Below are 18,781 nucleotides of genomic sequence, written 5' to 3' on the forward strand. Positions count from 1 at the left end.
CAGCGTCAGACTGGCCAGTTGAATGATGAAAGCAAGGCATTGGCAAAATCAACTAGATTTAAGACTGTGGGTTCATTGAGAAGAATTATAAGAAAAAGTTCCACAGCATAAGCTGCAAAGAATGTCATTTGCCACTTTGAGGGTTATTTCAGTACTGTTGTAGAGATTAACTATTTCAATTCTTGTAAAATGTCTGTATTTATCACCATTTTAGAAGTTCATCGAAGTTAAACAAAGCTTGGAGATGATATGTTCAGAGCCTTGGGCTCTCCCCCTCAATAAAATGATCAGCAGCTAAAGCTTTAGTGGTATGTGAAACTAGGTTACTGAACACTCCCACTGCTTAAATTATTTGGCAAAAGGTATTGCAAACCTGTGCCTGGAGTAAAAAATATACTGTGGCTTTATTGCAAATTCTTTTCTATCAGAGTATTCACCAAACACCTGTCAAGGTTGATTTGTCAAAAAATATTTTACTATTACCACACTGTGGCTCTTGTTCATAGACAGGGAAAAGTATACATTTGTGAAATATAATTTTAACCATATCATCATCTATAGGAATATCTACAGAAGCTCTGAATGAAAAGCTTGTTTCTTATGATCTAGACTTAGCATTTGAAAACATTTGGAAAACACATCAGTGCATACAAATGAACTCGCACACTAACTTCACTGGTGAAAGCTTAAGAACAAATGTGAATAATGTAAATTGAAAACTAATACATATTCAGTTTCTGAATTACATCAGATAATATGGCTATAAAATCAAAATGTTGTTAATTTGATTATTCTAAATTTAGCAATTTTAAAAATGTTTTTAATTTGGTTCAGAATATTCTAAATTATTGAAATCAAAGAAACATCAATGTATGAAATACTGGAATTAGCATCAAATTTTTAATGGCTCTTAATTATGCTTTTTTGTTCCCTCCAGGTAATTTATGATCTCCAGTAATCCTTTAATCATCGCAATGGCTATAGCAAAAAGTACTGGTATTATCTCAGCTGATAATGAGACAGTGGAAGATGCTGCAAAATGCCTTAATGTCGGTCAAGTGCATAAAAGTTTTAATTGAGGTAATCTGTGACATGACAGATTTTTCCTTATTGAGATTTAGTTTGAGCAGAAATTGTAGTGAGATCAATGTGCAGATCACGCACTTCACACATCTGAATGCATATTTTTGCACTTCTAGCTAATTCTGTGTTGGAATAGAGGATAATACCAGTAAAGGAGGACTGATGGATGTTGGCACACAACATTATATATGCAGGTGTCTAATCTGAACTTTGTTGACACAGCTCCCTGTTAGGGGTGTAGCACAGTGGAGCTGACAGCTGGATTGGTACATTTTCACTGATGGGAGGGAAGAATTACAAAGTTGTTTGTATGTCTGATGTTCAGTGGCACAGCTGGTGTTATGTATTGTGGGAATTGCCCTGTGGCTGCCTGAGTGTCCCGAGGAATGCCAGTTTCCTTCCACATTCCAAAGACGTGCTGGCTGTTTGGTTGGTTAATTGGCCATTATAAATTGCCCTTAGCATGTATATCAGTGGTAGATATACTTTGGGGAGTTGAGGGGAATGTGGGAAGAATAAAATGGGACTGGTGTAGGATTAGTGTAAATAAGTGCTAAAATAAAATGGTTATTTTATTTTATTTAGGGTTACAACTGACTAGGCCCTTCTGGCCATTTAAGCCATACTGCCCAGTAACCCCTTACAACCCAGATTTAATGCTAACCTAGTAATGGGACAACTTACAATGACCAATTAACCTACCCAGTACATCTTTGGAGTGTGGGAGGACACTGGAGGACCCAGAAAAGACCCACACATTCCATGGGGCATGGCATACAGAGGCTCCTTACAGAAGATGCTGGGATTGAACTCTGGCATGAGCTATAATAGCGTAGCGCTAACCACTACACTAAAATGGCGCCCAATGGTGCTCTGTTAGTGGTACGCAGCAGGTTGAGGGCTCTTTTTTGTACTGTGCATCTGTGACTCTTAATTGACTTGTCAGAATGTTGAAGTGCTGGTGTCAGAGCTTTTGCATTCCTGACATTGCTGTTGAAAATGGACCCCTCTAAGCATCTCTCAGGTGTCTTAGAGGAAGCTCTTTTGAACAGAGCGAGAACTTCTTTAAGCCTGCTTTGTGTATTTTATATAGGTTTCAAAACCAATAGATGGATTCTGAGGTGCAAGTGGATCTAATTCATAGGCACAATATCAAATAACTGCAAATTGCCATTGATTTCATGCTTTGTAAATTTATACTAAAATGCAGTATTATACAGTATAATAGTGACATATTTCTTATTATTTTGAGTGATCCAGAGATGTCAAAGCTGCTGTTATAAATAGTTCTGAAGTCAAAGACATGAGCTCAGAGTTCTTAAGTGATATTTTAATGAGTCACACTGAAATTGTATTTGCCAGTACAGCACCACAGCAGAAATGAATTATTGTTGAAGCTTGTCAAAGACAGGTAACTTTCGTTGAGTTGGCAAGTTTGTTTGGACCAGTGCTAGAATGTTCACTTTCAAGTCCATAGTTCGCACCCCTCCTTAGGAAACAATTCATAGTATCATCTGCACACTGGAGAGAGTGCAGCACTGTTGTAGTTACCAGTTTTCAGATAAAATATCCCACAGCACTTTTTGTAGAAAGGCAAGTGGGTTTTTCTGCCTTGCCAAAACTGTCTTAAATTAATTGTCAAAGCTATTTAATTTAGATTAGATGAACATTTCATCTCAATTCTGTTAGTGCCATTTTCATTGTGTCTTACTTGTTTTACTGTGCAGTCCTGATTATGTGAAAGAAGGGACATAATTCCTTCTTTCTTTCTCCTTTCATTCTTTGCTGAATGAATTTACTCCAGTGGGTAGGTAAAACTAAACTATGATCTACAGTTCAATACAAAGCCGAAGTGTTTTTTTTCTAGTTTTAGTGTTCTTTTGATTCCAGTTCAATCATTGGCTATTTCTGATTCCCTCCTATGCTCACCATCCCAGCCCTGTGTAACAGCCAAAGTCTACCTCCCCCATTTCAGTGGAATCACTGTTTAGGCTCATGAACATATCTGCAACATTTGAAAGCTTATGAGATTGGGGGTTGGGATGAAGTTCCATTAGCAGTAGAATTACAACAGTAACACTTCACAGTAATAGGATTTCCTGATTCCAAAGAGGAGCCAATGTTGAAACATGAGATTCTGCAGTTGCTGGAAATCTTGAGCAACAGACACAAAATAATGGAGGAACTCAACTGGTCAGGCAGTATTTACATTTCTCAGCTCAAAATGTAAACTGTTTATTTCTGGTCATAGATGCTGCCTGATGTGTTGGGTTCCTTCAACATTTTGTGTCTGTTGCCCAACATTGAAAGCATCCTTTAAGAACAATCCCTCCAAAACTTGACCAAATAAAAAACATTAGGCTGAATAAAGGTTAGTTGAATTTTGCAAAGTTGTTAGGTTAAACTTACCTCTCAGGTTATAGCTTAAAACCCTCCAGTCTAAAATATCCAGTCTAATTTACTTGCTAACCCTGCATGTAACTTCCAAAATCCAAGAAAATGTTAGGTTAGAGTAGCTTCCTGACAACTTCAGAAAGCAACCAAATATGGAATATCATCCTTCAGCTTTTGTGGTTATCCTACACATCATAAGCACTTAGGTACAGTGAAACATTATCAAAGTAGTTGGTAACAACTAGATAATCCTAGTCACCCTTATTGCATTTTCAGATCATTTGTGGATTGAACAATCAACACACACAAATCTTTAGTTCTCAGTTATAATTTTAGCCTCACAGAAAGAATTGAACTGGCAATCATCTCTTATGGCTACTATATTTGACTGATCCAGTAAAAACTAGAATACATTTTTAGTTGCAGTTTTTATTTTCTATAGGAGTCTTTCACCCCTCTGTAACTTGACCTGAAAAGTATTGCTCCTACTGTCACAATACATTTGTCATTTAGACTGAGGAATACAGAGCTTCATAATGATTCTCATCTAGAAAGTATCTGGTAATCTCATCAGATTCTTATTTATAAAACAGGGATCCATTGTGGCAGTTACAGGAGATGGTGTCGATGCATCAGCCCTGAAGAAAGCAGACATTGGATTAGCTATGGGAATTGCAGGCTTAGATGCAGCTGAGAATGCAGCCAACTTTTCCAATAACTTTGCTTCAATAGTCACTGGAGTGGAGGAAGGTACAAACCACTAAAATATAGTTACAGATATGATCAGAGTATTACCAATCTGTACAATTTCTTATTGACCTAACTTTCAAACCGAGGGAGAGGAATGTGTGGGAGATGGTGGGTATCAGGAAGAAAGGTTTTAAACAACCTTCCTTTTAAAAGATATTTCAGCAAGAAATTTTAATTTTCAAAAGTTACTGTTAGCAACTTTGTTTCCCAGTTTAACAAATGAGGGTTTTCAGGGGTCATATTTCCTTAGGAAGCATACAGTTTCCTAGATTTTTCCCTCACTCTTCACTGAGAAGTCCAATTCTGTAAATATTCATAAAAAGTGTTTTACTTTCACAAATTATGAGCTAATACATTCAGGAATCTGGGGTTATTCGTTCAGAGTAACTGACAGCTTTACATTACAATACCCAATAAATGTTCCTGTGTTTTACACTTCTACTATTCATTAATCCCTCATTGAAAAAAGAGTCATCCCAATTATCAGAAGAACTCAGCAGGTCAAGCAGCATTTGTGATGACAAAAGAATGGTCAATATTTTGTGTTAAGACCCTGTATATCAGGACGGAGTGTGCAGTGGTCAAGATTTCAGCACCCACAGACTCCTGTCCTTCCCAATTACCCACTTGAATTTGTATCTCCATGTTCAACTCTGTTTCATGCATTGTAACATTTGTATTTGCATTATCCATTAGTATTTAATTATCATATAGACCTCTGTAAAATAAGCCTTGGCCAAAACCCCTTACCTTTGCTTCATAATTCTGCTTTTTAGTTTTCCTTGAAGTGCTCCCAGGATTTGAGAATCTCTTTACTTTCTCAGTGATTACATAATGCAATTACACTACATTAGCATGGTGGATACGTTACACACCTTGTATTTAGTGACCTAGTCTATTGATCTGAACATAGAACATAGAATAGTACAGCACAGTACAGGCCCTTCGGTCCACAATGTTGTGCTGACCCTTAAACCCTGCCTCCCATATAACGCCCACCTTAAATTCCTCCATACACCGGTATAGTAGTCTCTTAAACTTCACTAGTGTATCTGCCTCCACCACCGACTCAGGCAGTGCATTCCACGTACCAACCATTCTCTGAGTGAGAAACCTTCCTCTAATATCCCCCTTGAACTTCCCTCCCCTTACCTTAAAGCCATGTCCTCTTGTACTGAGCAGTGGTGCCCTGGGGAAGAGGCGCTGGGTGTCCACTCTGTCTATTCCTCTTAATACCTTGTACACCTCTATCATGACTGCTCTCATCCTCCTTCTCTCCAAAGAGTAAAGCCCTAGCTCCCTTAATCTCAGATCATAATCCATACTCTCTAAACCAGGCAGCATCCTGGTAAATCTTCTCTGAACCCTTTCCAATGCTTCCACATCCTTCCTATAGTGAGGCGACCAGAACTGGACACAGTACTCCAAGTGTGGCCTAACTAGAGTTTTATAGAGCTGCATCATTACATCGTGTCTCTTAAACTCTATGCCTCGACTTATGAAAGCTAACACCCCATAAGCTTTCTTAACTACCCTATCTACCTGTGAGGCAACTTTCAGGGATCTGTGGACATGTACCCCCAGATCCCTCTGCTCCTCCACACTACCAAGTATCCTGCCATTTACTTTGTACTCTGCCTTTGAGTTTTTCCTTCCAAAGTGTTCCAAAGACACAAGATCAAACCCTAACTACAGCATCTATCGAATTTACATTTGAACTAAAAGAAGTATCGACAATGGAGACACTGAAACCATCAGACAACTGCAAAGCAAACCATTGGTTCATTAATGCTTTGAAGAAACTGCTATCTAGACTTATAGTTTCGATTTAATTGCCCTCTGAAAGGCCCCAGCAAGTTGAGGATCATTTGGCATTAATGAACAAGTTTAATAAAACTATTCAATATGTGGCTTCACTAGAATGCTCTGATTTCTTGAAATTAATATTCTGCTTGCATTGACTATCTAGTTTTCAGTCTAGACAATTAACCATGCAGAGATTGGCATATTCAGTGTTGATTCTAATATCACTATATGGACATATACAATACTAGGAAAAGAGAGACAAGATTTTTGCAAGAATGAACAATGTTGTCTTATGATTCCACAATTCGACTAAGTTAATTAGGCTTAGTGCTGTGGACTTAGATTTGCTAAGTGGTGTGTTGATATATATTAATTCAGGTTGTATGTAACTGATGAAAGGGATTTCATCCTTTCGAATAATTAGATTTGAATTTAACTGATAAAGAAAACTCAACACTAATGGAGTCAAGTATGTGGAGGAGAGACTCCAATTCATAATTGAAATACAGTGGATTTTGATTATTTGGGTCATAAGTGGGGCAGCCACTTATTTGGAGCAATTCATAAAGAACAAACACTAATCGAGAAATTCCCTTCACTTATTTGGAACACTATGCCACTTAATTGGGACATGAGACTGTTGCCGAACAGTTTCTAAGTAGCATCCGTTGCATGCACTTGTGTGGCCATTAAACACTAAGAACTGTTGGCTCTGAGCACAGTGCAAATAGTATCAGTTGTCTGTGTTCTAAAAGCAGTGATTTTTGTCGTTAATAGTTGGCAAGAAATGTGTGGTAGGATAATTCAAAACTGTTTTTCTCACCATGGTTTCAAGCGTTCAGGCATGGAGATGCCAGAAATGGCTGGAAGTGAAAATGAGACAATTTCACTATTTCAATAAGCTAGGAACTACAAAGAATTGGAAGGTACCATCAATCAGCTTGAATGTTACAATGAAAATGATGATTTGAAGGATGCAATCATCAAAAGCATTGTATGAAGGCAGTCAGTCCATTATCTGCACTAGGTGTCTGCGATGATTTTGTTCATTTATAGTCAATCAAAACAACACAGCATTCTACACTTTGTGAATTCCTCTGTTGATAAATATTAGGAAAAATAGAGTTTTATAATTGGTAGCATTCCAATTTGTTCTGTATTTCACCTAAATACATAATTTGTTACTCAGTTAAACAGTAGTTTGTCTTTTTTTTACACCTTTTTAACTATTTCCATGAAAATTTGAAGTAGGGCATCAACCAATTAACTGTAATCCACTGTATATCTAAGCTAAATATAGCTTCTTATGTAATCCCATTTTTCAGCACTTGGTCTGTTGCCTGCTATGCCTTGGTGATTCAAATGTGCGAGAGCACCTGCCTTCACCACCTTCAGTTAATACAGTACAGAGAGCTGTGTAATAATGTGACTTGCATATTAGTACATAAAAGTTTAATTAATTGACATATTAGTGTCCAGTAGGTCATCTGATTTCTGACAATCTGAAGAAGTCAGTTGCCTACACCCTAACCAAGAACATGGCTGAATTGTGTCAATTTCTCGTTTATACCATTGCCAGTATACCCCTTCCTATAAGTATCATCGCCATCCTCGTTGATTTGGGTACAGATATTGTATATAATTACTAATGATTTGAAATTGGTTTCTACTTTCCTTCTATTGTGTCCATTTTACCATCATTCACTCAATTAATGCTTAGTTTTAGTCGATCAAGAAAATAATGAGCAGCTTAAGTTTCAATCTAAATTAGATTTTCCATTTCACAAATTACATTATTGTTCATAGATGATTAATTTATCATTATATTTAGCTCATAAAGAAATTTAATGTGAACATCAGATAAATAGAACATTTTAGATTTATTTTTCAGGAAGTGAGTATTGCTGGTAAGGTCAGGAATTGTTACACACTTTAATTTCCTTTCAGACATGCCATCGTGACCAAACAAAGTCCTTCTGGTGAAGGTCCTCCTGCAATGTTTTTGGGCAGATATTTCTAGGATTTAGAAATAATGCATACTGAAAGACAATGAGGGTGCATAATAAATATTGGCCACCACATTCCGATAAAAATGATCCATTTCTTTCTTTGTGTGGGCTGAATATAATGATGAATTGATTGTCTATATACCTCAGAAGGTTGTAGATACATTAGAGGGGGACTGGATGGAGGGGGGTCTTTACTGTGCTCATTTTCTTCAGCTTTTGGACATTGTGATTATTGCTGTTAGGTACTTCTGAAGAGCAACAGGAAGGGTAGTAGTTTGATAAGGATGCGAGCTACACCCTTTCCCTTTAATAAATTAGTATTTACATTAGTATTAGGATTGCTACTCTGAGTGGAGGCCTGTGACTACTGGTGTGCCACAGGGATCAGTGCTGGGTCCATTGTTATTTGTCATCTATATCAATGGATTAATGGAATCTTTGGTTTGTGAGCCACATTCACAGTCTTCACCCAACCTTCCAAGTTCTTTTTGGGCTGAGACTACCTGCAGATTGGTGGCACTTGATGTTTTGAACTTGTGGTTCTTTGGGCTGGAAATAGCAGGTCTGACTTTTCATTCAAGAGCTTCAAGTAGAAGGGCAGAAGATGCCAGGTGGATGCAGGTTGAATGGTCTATCAGGAATTTGCAGAAGATGTTATTAGCTTTGGAGCCAGTGATGTGCTGCAACCATGAAGAGGTGCATGGTCCTTTAGCAATGAAAATATCTAGGGTGAGGTAGACAAGAGGGTATTTGCACCATAAAAGGTGATTCAATTAGAAAAAAGCTATATTTTAAATTTTTAACTCCGATCATTTGGAGATCCTTAAAATGATAAAGGGATTTAGGAGCATGGATAAGAGGGGAAAACAAACACTTTCTCTGATGGAGGAAGAGCTAGGCTATTTAATAGTGAAATAAGGGAACATTTCTCCCAGCACAGGGTGGTGAAAAGCTGGAATTCCCTCTTCCACCAAAACACTGCATAATGGTTGTATATCTTGAGTTTGAGTTTTACTGTCAAAGCTTTTAAAGGGTGTGAATCAAGTTGAATGACTAGAGTTGATTTTAATTAGGTTTAGTTAATTCATTTGAATGTTATCAGCTATGATCTAAAGAAAATAATATTGAGAAATATATAGGGATAGAAATGCCAATAGTTCTGTAATGCATTAATTGCACTTATCGCAGCTCTATAAATATTCATATAGAAGTCCCGAACCTCTTGTATTGAGTCTGGTAGAGTACTGGTCCACAAGTTGTTATAAATATTTGTAAGGCTATATTTATTTTTATAATTTAAAGAATTCCTCCTTTGTCTTGGAGCCTAGTCAACTTTTCATAAGGTCTTCAGGTATGGAACCTAATGCAGAGATGCTGTCCCTTGAGAGTACAAACTAAATGGTAGGGCACTGAGAAGTGTGGTAGAACAACGGGATCTGGCAAAGCAGGTCCATATTTCCTTGAAAGTGGCATCACGGGTAAATAGGGCTGTAACAAAAGCTTTTGGCATATTGGCCTTCATAAATCAAAGTAAACAGGAGTTAAGATATTATGTTGAAGATATATAAGAAGTTGGGGCGAGGACAAATTTGGAGTATTGTGTACATTTCTAGTCACCTACAAGAAATATATCAATAAGATTGAAAGAGTACAGAGAGAAAAAAAATACAAGAACGTTGCCTGGAACTGAAAACCTGAGATACAGCGAAAGGTCGAATAGTTTAGGACTATTCCTTAGAGCATAAGAGAATGAAATGAGATTTGACAGAGATATACAAAAACTGAAAGGTATAAATATGGTATATACAAGTAAGCTTTTTCCACTGAGGTTGTGTGAGACTTGATAAGGGTTGAAGTGAAATATTTAAGGGGCACTTCACTCAGAAGGTGGGGTGAATGTGGAATGATTTGCCAGTAATGGATTCGCAATATTTAAGATTAGTTTGGAAAAGTACATGGATGGGAGGGGTATGGAAGGCTATGTTCCAGATCCAGGTCAATGAGAATACGCAGAGTAAATGTTTGGCACAGACTAGATAGGCTGAAGGACTTGTTTCATTGCTGTAGAGCTCTATCACTATGACTTTGACTATGTAATTGGATGTGACCTCCAAGAGGTAACTTTGCCTCAAGGACTGTCTAGGTTGGCTGGAGTCAGGGCTTTATGTTTTGGCTCTTGGTAGGGTCATCCATGCCAAACAGGTCAAAGGGTAAAGGCCAAACTACCAGTCCTCCAGGTTCAGGGTTCAGCTCAGGGCTAACAACCCTGACTTGTCAAACAAAACTCTTAGGGAACCGCAACAAAGAATCCTTCTACATCTGAGTGCAACAGTATTTCTGAGTCTCTACCCAGGACTTCTGGGACTTGCATGACTGGCAGTAGTGAAAACCAAGCTACTGACATAATGAAGGAAGCCCTGAATACTGCTAGAGATGGGGGAACCTTCATTGCTGCCCTAAATGCTAGCAGAGTAACGGGCAATAGACAGGTAATTAGATATGAACCAATTCTCTACTTCTATCTGTACGTCGCGGGGTGACACCGACATATGGATGATTTCTCTGTTATTTCACTGTCTTGGCAGATCAAGGCTGGCTTCCTTCAAGGAATCTTGGGAAGATGGCACTAACAACAACGTTGAAGACAGCTATGGACAAGCATGGGTATGAACTTCGCTAAGTGAGACACTGTAAAGCCATTATTTCCAGAGTGTTTAGAATTTTTATATAACACTCATTCTGAAGCATAGTTACAGTTGGCTGGAAGATATGACAGGTATTCATATATGCTTAGATCTTTATGGCTGCTTTGATGGACTGTTAAGATTAAGTTCCTCATGAATAGTGATGGAACCTAGCTCTACATCTCAAACTCTATTGTTCTGTTTCATTCTGTTGCAACAACGTCATATATTTATTTCTGCCTCCATGCTGAACTACCTATTCTAGAAATGCATACTTTGTTGAATTGTCTAAATTTGCGACTGCATGCAGGTTTAATGCCACTTCTAGTTTTCATTCTAATCAATGGAAACTGATTCCAGCAATGGCATTCAAAATGACATCAAATATTTAACTGCACCCTCCAGACAGTGATCTATCAAGTACCCTAGTAAACAACCCCTGAGGTTTGAAGGATATGCAGCTTCTCTCAGTTAAGTAAGAGAACCAAAGGTTTATAGGGATTGGACAGTATAGGCAGCCTTGAGGAAGAGGATTAGCTATAACCTAACAGAATAAAAGATTACAGCAGTCGTAGGCCATAATCACCACTCAAGATCATATCTGATCTTCATCTCAGATCCTCTTTTACATTCTAAAATTTATCAATCTCATTCCTCTTGTGGGCTACAGTTCCCCATAATTCCTATTTAAAGTTATCTATGCCTTTGGAATTCCAGTTTAATTTCCACCCAAAATCAAGGACGTTTTTTTGAGATCCTGTTCAATTTACTTGCAGATTGCTGAATAAAAAATATTCTATGAATGACCACAGTTTTAAAATAAGGTATTAAAAATATCAGGTTGAGAAATATTTTTGATTCAGCTCTGTGTACTTTGATTAATACTACTGAAAATAGTTTATACCAATAAGTAAATGTTTTTAATCAGCTGATCAGGCAGCATTAGTGAAAATGACTGTAAACATCTTATGTTGGTGATGCTTTGTCTGAACAGGGAAAAATAAATGAAATAGCTTTAAATTATAGAGAAACAAGGGAATGTCAGAAGGAGCAAAGTAGATGGTTTGGAAAAGGTTGGAGACCAAAAGAGATAGATGATGGGCTTTTGCCTAAAATACACCTGTGATCTGTAACTGTTCAATAGTTTCTCATGCAGACATATGAATAGAGGTTGTACATGGAATGGACCTGTAACAGAACTTTCTTTGTTGGCATAGTTATTGAACAGCTTGCTGACTTCATGATGCACTATCAATAACTCTAGGAGACTGGAAGTAGAGTACATAATGATAGGCTTTTATTAACAGTGAAAACGGAGCACGACCATGTTGAAGACTGTGGGAGAAGCAGTGCCCCAATCACCTTTATTCAGGGGTCTGTGGGAGGAGCCACAGGAGCAGTCAGCAGAGGGGTGTGACCAGACAGGTATACAAGGTTTACCACACTTCATTATTCATAAAACCAGACAGAACTCTATTTTCCATCAGGAATTAGTCAGGTATCTTGTTTAATTTTCTACAGCACATTATTAACATAAGTGATAGCAAACTTTCAACCAAACTACCCAATGGTTGAGCTGTAATCTTTTGGGATAAATGGAAACAAAAAGGAAATAATTTCAGAACACTGGATGGTGCAGTTGCCCAGTGTTTTTCACTATTTATTTCTGATAGCCAATATTATTGCAGCATCCAGATTTGTTTCGTAGCTGTTTAACCATGGATGAGCACTTATAATAAGCAATGATTCATTCCACTACCTTGAACTAAAGTAGACAAAAGTACAAACATGAATTTGAGAAATGTGGTTAGGAAATTAAATGAGTGAAGCAGGCATCATTTTTTTTTAACTCTCTATACCTATTGATTTACATTTTCTAGAAATAAACTGTTGTGGATAGGTCTTCTCTCTCAGATTGGCATTGCTGTTATCCTTTGCAATTGCCCTGGGATATTGAACAGCCTAGAGTTTACTACTCTCAGGGACAAATGCTGATTATTTTGTAGAATGCTGTGGCTCCTATGACATTGTTTAATTCTTCAAAGTTTGCAAGATCATACTCAGTAATCCATATTTAATTAATGGTTTGCAAAACACACGCAGACAATGAATTAGGCTTCAGCTTCCTTTAAAATCAGAATATTTTAAATTCATCTTGCAGGTGCAATACAACTAATTTAAGTTAAAGTTATTGGAAAAAAAACTTTTCTATCTTCACAAAGCAGTTGATATTTTTCCTTGGTTTATTTTTTATTAAACTCACTTCCCAAAAAAACCTGTTCAATATGGATCAAGTGAAAATTTCAAAATTGAGATTTCTAACACAGTGCAGGTACTCAGCAGCTGATTCCTTCTGTGCTGAATAGAAACACTGCATTAGAGGCTACTGTTTGCCCTACAGTTTACAATGAAGAAGTACTATTAACTGCACTCCAGATTTACATTGACCTGTGGTTCTGTAATTTTTCAGTGGGTCTATTTAAATAGTGAAAAACAGATGCTAGGAGGTACATTAGCAGGAGAGATTCTTGAGCCTTTATACCAATGTCAACAGTTGATAAAACATATAATTATTGGAAAAGAACTGACTGCCAGCTTTATAAATAAAACTCTATCATCATACCATGGAGTGGTGTAGAGATGTCTGATGGTATTTGCAGATTTAGAAATAGCTTCTGTACAGCATAAGCAAACATTCTTTCAGCATTTAGATTGATTATAAACATAATATAATCAGGATTGTTTAGTCATTAAATATTAACCATTAGCTATTTTGAAAAGTAATCCAATATATGCTCATCTAATAAATACTTCTATTCTTGGCAGGGTTCAGTATTGATTCATGGCCATGTCTTTTCCCAATGTAATTTTTGTATATGATGAAATCAGTAAGTTCTTCATTCACCGTTATGCTGGAAGTAAGTATTTATGCGCTTGATTCTCATTCTTAAACCTTTAGTACAGATGACAAATTAGTTCATAATTAACTTTGGCATGCTAACATTTTGATTCTATAATCAATTGTAGTTTATTTTTGAATAGTTTCTAAGGGAAGAGGTATACAATGAAGATTGTCCAAAGCTCCAACTTCTTTTGGTCTATTACAAATGAAGAAGTAGCTTAGCAACTAAGAGGGGAAAATGCAGAATACTTTCAGGAATAAGAAAATAAACCAACTTATATTCTACCAGGTCTAATTTGTATAGTTCGTCCTGAAATTTTGAGAGCACTTTTATATAGGGGGTAGCATAATGTGCAGTAGAATTACAGTAACCCAGGTTCAATCCTGACCTTGGATGCTGTATGTATAGACTTTACATATACTATGTGACTGCTTGGAATTTGTCCAGATCCTCTAGTTGATATGTTAATTGGCCACTTTAACTTAAGGTAGGTGGGTGGCAGATGAATCAGCGGCTGTTGACAGTAATGAGAAAGCAAGAGATGAGGTTAAAGTAGTAATGAGAAACAACGTACACGTATGGTATGGTACCCTATGGTGCAAGAAAATATACATAAGTACAAATAGAAGTAACTTATACAGGCATCACTCGCTTCCTCTTGTTTAATCATTTAATTTTCTGCTCCAGGAGTCCAGAGGTCTATAGGTGCTGGAAATTATAACTAGAGTCACTGCCAATTGTCTTCAGCAGATTATTTTTTAAAGAGAGAATCTTGTATATTGTATGTATTTACTGTGGTAGTAAAAGGCCTTCTAACAGTCTATGGCAATTGGAGGAACAGATATGTAAGCAAGTCACAAAGGTATGAGAGAAATAGGGTTCCAGTAAGGGAGGATTTTGATCTTCCCAATATGCAATGGGCTTAGATGGATCAGAATTTGTTCAGTCTGTTCAAAAGCTTTATTGAAAAAATATGTAGAAGGTCCTACTGGAGATGGGGTTCCACTCCGGAATATCTTGGTGCAGGTAAATGGTTAGGAAAGGTTTAGAGGTATATCAGTCATAGGTGGGCAGATGGGGCTATATTAGGTTGCCATTCTTGATCAGTATGGGCAAGTATGGCCAGAGGGTCTGTTTCCATGCCATATTATTACAATATGACTAAATTGCAAATGAGCAAGTAATAGTTGCACCAGTGGGGAAATAATGACTACAATTTTGTAAGTTTCAAGGTAATTTTGAAAATGAATAGGTTTGTTCCTTAAGTTCAGATCCTGAATTGAAAGAAGGGTTAGGATAAGTGGAAGCCTTTTAAAAGCATTTAGGGTCAGCATTTTCTGGTCAAGTTGAAAGACAAAGATGGTATGTGTGCTGTCTTTACGACAGTTATTTAGTTTATAATATTTTCGCTTAGTAATTCATTCAATAGTATTTTCTAGTTAGAATTAGGAGTGTTTAAAGTATATTCATTGCATGTAAAATATATCGGCATGCGATGACGTCACATCCGGTTTCGCCGCGTCTTGTGGGAAAACACCGGTTTGAAATTAGCGCGAGGGTGGGGGCTCACCACGAGGCTCACCTGAGCACAAGCAGTTTTGCAGGCATGAGAAATCACAGTGAGAGCAACGCTGTAAGTTAATAGATAATCGATATATTGAACTAAGATGTTAATGCTGATCCTGTTAGAGGTAACGACGGTAGATAATGTTTATGCTTTCGTTAGTTAAAGAGTCGCGGATAGTTTGCATGGAAGTGTATTTAAAGTAGTCAATGGAGCAGGTAAACTCTCCTTGTATACTGCACCTTAGTGTAATGTAGTTATAGTCACCTTTGCAAGTATTTACACTTGAAATGTGATATTAAGGAAGGAACAAATACTGTATCAATCTTGTATTGTTTTATCAACAGTTTTCACCATATGTTAATGTGAAGAGTGAACAGTAAACGGTTAATCTTACTGCGATCTGGTTCTTATTAACTGGTTTATCTCGACGTTAAATTCGGCGTTCGTTACACCCGAAGGAGAACGTTACAGTGAAAAAGCGACATTATCAGGTGTTTCAAGTGCTGCAATGTCAGCTCAATCCAGCATCAAGTCGACGCCGCCCAGCGACAAGGGCGGTAAACCGACATCAAGTAAGTCCACCCAGGCAAGAGCCAAGGCAGAAGCCGCCAAGGTGCGACTGCATTACGCCAGACAAGAAGCAGTTTTGAAAATGAAACAGGCCACCAGAGAAGCCGAAATCCAGAAAGAAAAGGCCGCCAGAGAAGCCGAAAGGGCCGCCAGACAAAGAGAACAGGCCACCAGAGAAGTCGAAATCCAGAAAGAAAGGGCCGCCAGAGAAGCCGAAGAGGCTGCCAGACAAAGAGAAGAGGCCGCCAGAGAAGCCGAAATCCAGTTGGAAATGGCAAAAATATCGACAGAGTTGCAAGTGCTGCAGCTAGAAAGAGAAGAAGAAGCTGCCATGGCGGAAGCAAAGTACATAAAAGAAGTTGAAGGGTCGCGTGATCCGACCGCAGTAAGATCTACTTTAGAAAGGACCAGACTGGAATGCACAAGCGACTATGTACAGTATCAAATAGACAGGCAGGCTCGTCTCCCCTCTCCATACGTATTCGATAACTTCCCCAGCTACGAGGAACCTCAGAGAGTCACAATTGCATCACATCCATACAAGGAAGGAAATTTACCCTCACAGCTCCGTGATGAAGTCAAGAATGAAAGAACCGACAACGCTCCTTCACCCCCACAACGGGACGGCGGGGAGGGAGAGGTTCACTCCAGGACAACAATTGTCAGCTCGAACTGTACAGAAGTTTGCGGTCAAACTCAGTCAAGCCGTTCTTGTTCCGAGATCTGCCTCACTGAGGTGTACCCTAAAGAAGCACAACAAGACATTACCAAGCGTAAAGTAACCGACGAGACGCTAGGTCAGTCAGTTTTCGTTCAAACCGAGCACGGAAACAAACTTGCACAATCAGCTCAAGATACCATTTCTTTAAAACCCAAAGACACCAAGGTCGTCAGAGATGAAGCAAATAATGGGGTTGTCCCATTGCCTATCAGAGAACCACGCCAGCGCTCACCAGATAACAAAGAGCAGGCAGTCAAACGGTTCACGTCCTTACGGAAAACCCAGAAAAGGAAACCTGAGATGCAGCAACACACCCGATTGGCTCACGAGGTACTGTGCACCCTAATGGCAGAGGTCACAGCCATTATAAACGCACAATCATATCTACCTGTGTCTTCTGACCCAGAAAACCCCTTTATACTTTCGCCATCAACGCTCCTTACGCAGAAGGCAGGAGCACCTCCTCCACCAGGAGACTTTTCAGACAAGGATTTGTACACAAAGCAATGGAGACAAGTCCAGGCTCTGGCAAATCAGTTCTGGCCTCGCTGGAGACAAAAATATCTACCTTTGTTGCAACAGAGACAAAAGTGGACAGAACCCCACAGGAATCTGGCCAACGGCCAGAATCACTGTTACATTCCCTAGCGGGGATGGACATGTCAGGAAGATCGAATTGAAGACTACCGACCAAGGCGATGTGAAAATTTACCAAGGGCCAGTTACAGAAGTTATTCTACTTCTACCCAATGACTGATTAAGAGACTAAGTTTTGTACTCTGCTCATTGTGACCTTACGAAGGTCAAGCGGGGAGTGTGCTGTCTTTACGACAGTTATTTAGTTTATAATATTTTCGCTTAGTAATTCATTCAATAGTATTTTCTAGTTAGAATTAGGAGTGTTTAAAGTATATTCATTGCATGTAAAATATATCGGCATGCGATGACGTCACATCCGGTTTCGCCGCGTCTTGTGGGAAAACACCGGTTTGAAATTAGCGCGAGGGTGGGGGCTTTCCACGAGGCTCACCTGAGCACAAGCAGTTTTGCAGGCATGAGAAATCACAGTGAGAGCAACGCTGTAAGTTAATAGATAATCGATATATTGAACTAAGATGTTAATGCTGATCCTGTTAGAGGTAACGACGGTAGATAATGTTTATGCTTTCGTTAGTTAAAGAGTCGCGGATAGTTTGCATGGAAGTGTATTTAAAGTAGTCAATGGAGCAGGTAAACTCTCCCTGTATACTGCACCTTAGTGTAATGTAGTTATAGTCACCTTTGCAAGTATTTACACTTGAAATGTGATATTAAGGAAGGAACAAATACTGTATCAATCTTGTATTGTTTTATCAACAGTTTTCACCATATGTTAATGTGAAGAGTGAACAGTAAACGGTTAATCTTACTGCGATCTGGTTCTTATTAACTGGTTTATCTCGACGTTAAATTCGGCGTTCGTTACACCCGAAGGAGAACGTTACAGTATGATTAAGAACCTTGGTAAGCAAAGGGTATTGATAGTTTGATTATGGAAAGAAAAGGAAGCATATGCCAAGTATGTTCCACTGGAATTGAGTGAGCCTCTTGAGGAATATAGGGAATGTAAGAGAAAACTTGAAGAAATTAGGAGGGACAAAAATTTGTGGCAATTAACAATAAGAATTCCATAAATACATCAGGAGTCAGTAGGTATCCAGGAGAAGACAGAGTCCCTTTGGTTATTTTAAAGGTAATCTCTTAGGACCTCCCTCAGATCACCTAGCTCCAAAGTGAATACTTCTCATCTGATCTGTCTTCACCAAGGAGAAACCATGGAAGGTAGTGAGTTTTGAGGGTAATCTGGAGTATGTCAGGAGAGGGTGTCGTGGAGAATGAGAACTGTTGTCTCAGACAACAGAAGGATACCAATCAGATGGAAATTTAGGCAGGTAGTTGAAATTTAATCTTGACAAGTGTGAGCTCTTTTGGTGAGTTCTGATTCACACTTCACTACTTGAAATAAAACTAATGATCTTGGGGTCAACCTGGATTTTAGGGCTAAGTTTTACTTTATATCCAGGGGCAAGACTACATTTATAGGTATAGTTTGCTTTTTGAAATGTTTTCAATACTTCCATGAATTTTAATCGTACACATAACATTCTTAACCTGCTGAGATTACAGAAACAACAGAAAAATTATTTTAGATCAGTTCAATATTCTGAATTAAAAGGTGAGTTCTTAATTTGTGCAATGGTTGCTGTCATCATATTTGCTTAATTCTCACTGTTATTGTTCAAGGTTGCTGGGAG

The 18,781-nt window shown here is 38.2% G+C and overlaps 2 protein-coding genes across 4 annotated transcripts in view; one reads left to right on the top strand and one right to left on the bottom strand.

Moving 5' to 3' along the window:
• LOC132385197 (uncharacterized) overlaps window positions 1–18,781 on the bottom strand; it is a 39,006-nt gene that overhangs the window by 6,575 nt on the left and 13,650 nt on the right. The gene's annotated exons all lie outside the window — the stretch shown is intronic.
• On the top strand, window positions 15,199–18,053 carry LOC132385296 (plectin-like). Its single transcript, XM_059957317.1, has 2 exons — window positions 15,199–15,262; window positions 15,541–18,053. Exon 2 carries the CDS (start codon window positions 15,705–15,707, stop codon window positions 17,133–17,135), a length of 1,431 nt encoding a protein of 476 aa, XP_059813300.1. The 5' UTR covers window positions 15,199–15,262; window positions 15,541–15,704; the 3' UTR covers window positions 17,136–18,053.

This window comes from Hypanus sabinus, chromosome X2 (genome assembly GCF_030144855.1).
Source record: "Hypanus sabinus isolate sHypSab1 chromosome X2, sHypSab1.hap1, whole genome shotgun sequence".
Taxonomy (NCBI): Eukaryota; Metazoa; Chordata; class Chondrichthyes; order Myliobatiformes; family Dasyatidae; genus Hypanus; species Hypanus sabinus.

What these genes read in the sequence shown, in the direction of transcription:
- LOC132385296 (XM_059957317.1), top strand. Translation starts at nt 15,705, where the DNA reads ATGTCAGCTCAATCCAGCATCAAGTCGACGCCGCCCAGCGACAAGGGC.